The sequence below is a fragment of the Melanaphis sacchari genome, unplaced genomic scaffold, assembly GCF_002803265.2.
Source record: "Melanaphis sacchari strain LSU unplaced genomic scaffold, SCAv2.0 Contig1_pilon_pilon, whole genome shotgun sequence".
Classification (NCBI taxonomy): domain Eukaryota; kingdom Metazoa; phylum Arthropoda; class Insecta; order Hemiptera; family Aphididae; genus Melanaphis; species Melanaphis sacchari.
This window is the reverse complement of record NW_020270976.1, coordinates 6,030,748-6,034,004: the sequence shown is the minus strand read 5'-3', so window position 1 is coordinate 6,034,004 and position 3,257 is coordinate 6,030,748. Positions and strand designations below refer to the sequence as shown.

The window sequence follows — 3,257 nt, the reverse complement described above, 5'->3', positions numbered from 1 at the left end:
ATTGTTTTCAAACAGCTTATTTTTAAAACAATTTTGTATAAGATTGACCACCGGGGCCAATTTTTTTTTTTTTTTTTGTCAGGATGGCAATGAATGAATAAAGGGGTCAAGAACATTTAGTTTGGCCAAATGTAAAGGAAATTATGTATTAATAAAATATAATAATTTATTTATGAGTGCTTAAATAATAAATTACTTTCCATAGTTTAGGAAGTCCCCTTTTTAAGTTTATTACTTATACTTAGACATCCTTTTGGGGTACTCCAACTATGAATATTAATTTTTCATCATAGTTATATAATTTTTAATTTTTATTAATCGAACTGATTACATATTATTTGCATTTGATATATACACCCCACACTTGATAGATTGTTTTACAGCATTTTACACACAATACTCTGGACTGTAATACATGTACACAAGGTGATAAAATAATATTTCTCAACCAATATTTTATAATTTAAAATTAAAAAGAAAAAAAAAACAATTTCAATGAAACAAAAACCGTTACAAGTTTCTTCATCACAAAATATTGGCATTGTTCACTATTGACAATGACAATTAGGACACAATGAGGTATCTATAAAGTGTATCGGCGCCAAGAAAGACACACATCTGATCTGAATTCTCAATGGTTCCAAATATTGCGATCGATGAGACGAAATATACGTACATTATTTACACACAGTCACCATACTCCCGGATGTATTTGGGGGCGCTTTATACAAGAATTCAATGGCACATTTTGCGATCCCTGAAATATTGGGCATGAGCCATACTCATGGCCACTAGCGAATTATAAGTTGTATGGTCCAAAGGGGTGATCGATTCATTTAAGCTTTCAGTCGGTACTTTATTAGATTGGAATTCAGTTAAGGTTTGTGTGTATATATATTTATATATACTTATATTTTATTTCAAACTATACAGTATTTATTTTATTTTTTATTCAATTCTAGTTTTTATAAAGTTTAAGATTTTTATTCTCTTTTAGTCAAATTACACACATCTAACATGGCTGATCCTGATGCACCTGCCTGGATGCTTGATGACATCGAAGACGAACCTACTAATGCCGGCGGTGATGAAGAAGTCGTCGAAGAGAATAATGCACCGGCCCAAAAAGCTGAAGCGCCTAAGCCACCAGCTGAATGGAGAAAAACTTATAAGCTTGCTGTAAGTAATTAAACAGAATTATTTTCGCGTGAATTAAACTATCTGGTAATTACAAGAAAAGTAACGATTTTCCAGCTTAGAATGCTTAGATATAAATTGACAGTATAATGATTAAAATAATGATTTTAATAATATTTTTCGAAATTATTTCATCGTGTCATACTGCATTATTTAATCCATTTAATTATTATTACATCTAAGCATTCATATTTAAAACAATTTTATTTATTTATTATTATCGTATTAATTTTTTTTTTTTTTTATAATGTGCTCAGATGTACATAACAGATTTTATGGCCACTAGGTGTATTATATTGCCTATGCGATAGGTTAACCATAGTACATCTCATTTAATACGGGATTGTTCCTTTTTTGATCATCATGGTCCGTTGTCCCAAAAAACTCCGAACGGAATGCTTTTTATCCCGTTTTTTAAAAACGGTATCGTTTAAACCCCGTTATTTCCATATTATTAAAATATTAAATGATATTTGTAAAAAAATATAAAACAATTTTAAAGAGAGAAATATATTATAATAATTATTTTATTATTTTTTTAATATAAATTGTAACTCAAATGTAATTGGAAAAAATAAAAAAATTTATCATATTAATAAAAAATTGCTTGTCCCGTTTTTTATTTGCATAAAAATGGTTACCCTACTATATGAGTGTGTATATTACGTAGTTTCATGACAAAATCGAACGTTTCTTACACATACCTACTATACAGTATACATTTACCAGCTGTTAGTACCTTAACCAATAATACACATTATGCATATTATCTATGCGTGTCCATGCTGTATACACAATATCGATATTGATCGCGGTGTCGGTTGTGTAGATCGAGGAGAAAGACAGGCGCAAGATTTTCAGACACTGGGCCCGACCGACCAGGCTTCAGTATCAAATCTTGTACGACTACCAAAGTAATTACTACGACGACTACATAAGGTACATGGACAGGCGACAGAGGGGACTGTACGACCCGGTCCCCGTGCCGCAGACGTGGGAGGAACGCGTGCTCAGGACGTGCACCAAAGATGGTCGCCGTCTGTCGTCGTCCGACTTCCCGCTGGTCAAGTCCAAGCTCAACGACTACGTGACAATACCATCCGTTTGCCGGGCTGACCACGACAAGCATTACTACTACAGACAGTACTACGACCAGCTCATCGGTACACCTTGGTAAGTCGCGGTCATATTTAATGCACTGCTAGAGTGATTTATACTTGTACAGAAGAAGGTATATAGTCCATGACGTATGCACAAAAACGATTATATTATTATGATTGTTTTGCCACCGGAGAAGACGATATACGAAAATATTTTCATGACAATTGAATATTTGTATTCTTTTATTTTACTAGTCCGCAAAATGTAAGTCAGGTGCAGTGCCCATGCGTGTATGTAAGAGTATAATACATACTAAATTCATCGAATTATAGGTCGTTCATTTATCCGTAATTTATTTCAGCGATTGAATTAATTATACACCTAGTTCAGTATACACCAGTTAGGTACTCATAAATAATTTCACAAAATTAAGGATTTTTTCCAAATTTAATAAATAATAATAATCATATATTCATTATTGTACCTACTTCTTTGCAATCAAATATTTTTAACGATCAAATCAGAAAAAAGTATTCATCTACAGTATATGTCTTAATTCTTTATGTCAGGATTTATTTTTTAAGTTTCGATCAGAAATCGTCAACATAAACATACCAACCATATTTCAATAACTTTATCACGAGTTTATATGTTTTAGAATTTCATGGAAATCCAAACGAAATCATACAATTTGTTTTTATACTTAATAATTGTTTATTATTGAGAGAATTGATTTTATTTATTTTCATATTTCAGGGTTACGTTGACAACATTAGGACGTAATCCCAATATGTTGAATGTACCGCGGCCAACAATCAAAGACCGATTACATGCTCAAAATATCTAAATTTATTATTTTGAATGCTGCAGACAAATTAGACTCACAACAAATTCTGCCGTATAACATACATATTATGTATTATAGAACCATCAACCAATAAAACTGAATTTCTACATTA

At 31.6% G+C, this 3,257-nt stretch overlaps 1 protein-coding gene across 1 annotated transcript; it reads left to right on the top strand.

Moving 5' to 3' along the window:
- Window positions 1–771: 771 nt before the first annotated feature.
- LOC112593227 (flightin) lies at window positions 772–3,257 on the top strand. Its single transcript, XM_025337581.1, has 4 exons — window positions 772–880; window positions 998–1,179; window positions 2,027–2,370; window positions 3,055–3,257. The coding sequence occupies exons 2-4, from the start codon at window positions 1,018–1,020 to the stop codon at window positions 3,143–3,145; spliced, it is 597 nt and encodes a 198-aa protein (XP_025193366.1). The 5' UTR covers window positions 772–880; window positions 998–1,017; the 3' UTR covers window positions 3,146–3,257.

Coding starts and splice junctions, on each gene's coding strand:
- LOC112593227 (XM_025337581.1), top strand. CDS start 1,018: ATGGCTGATCCTGATGCACCTGCCTGGATGCTTGATGACATCGAAGAC. Junction 1,180..2,026: donor GAAAAACTTATAAGCTTGCT/GTAAGTAATTAA, acceptor TCGGTTGTGTAG/ATCGAGGAGAAAGACAGGCG. Junction 2,371..3,054: donor CAGCTCATCGGTACACCTTG/GTAAGTCGCGGT, acceptor TTCATATTTCAG/GGTTACGTTGACAACATTAG.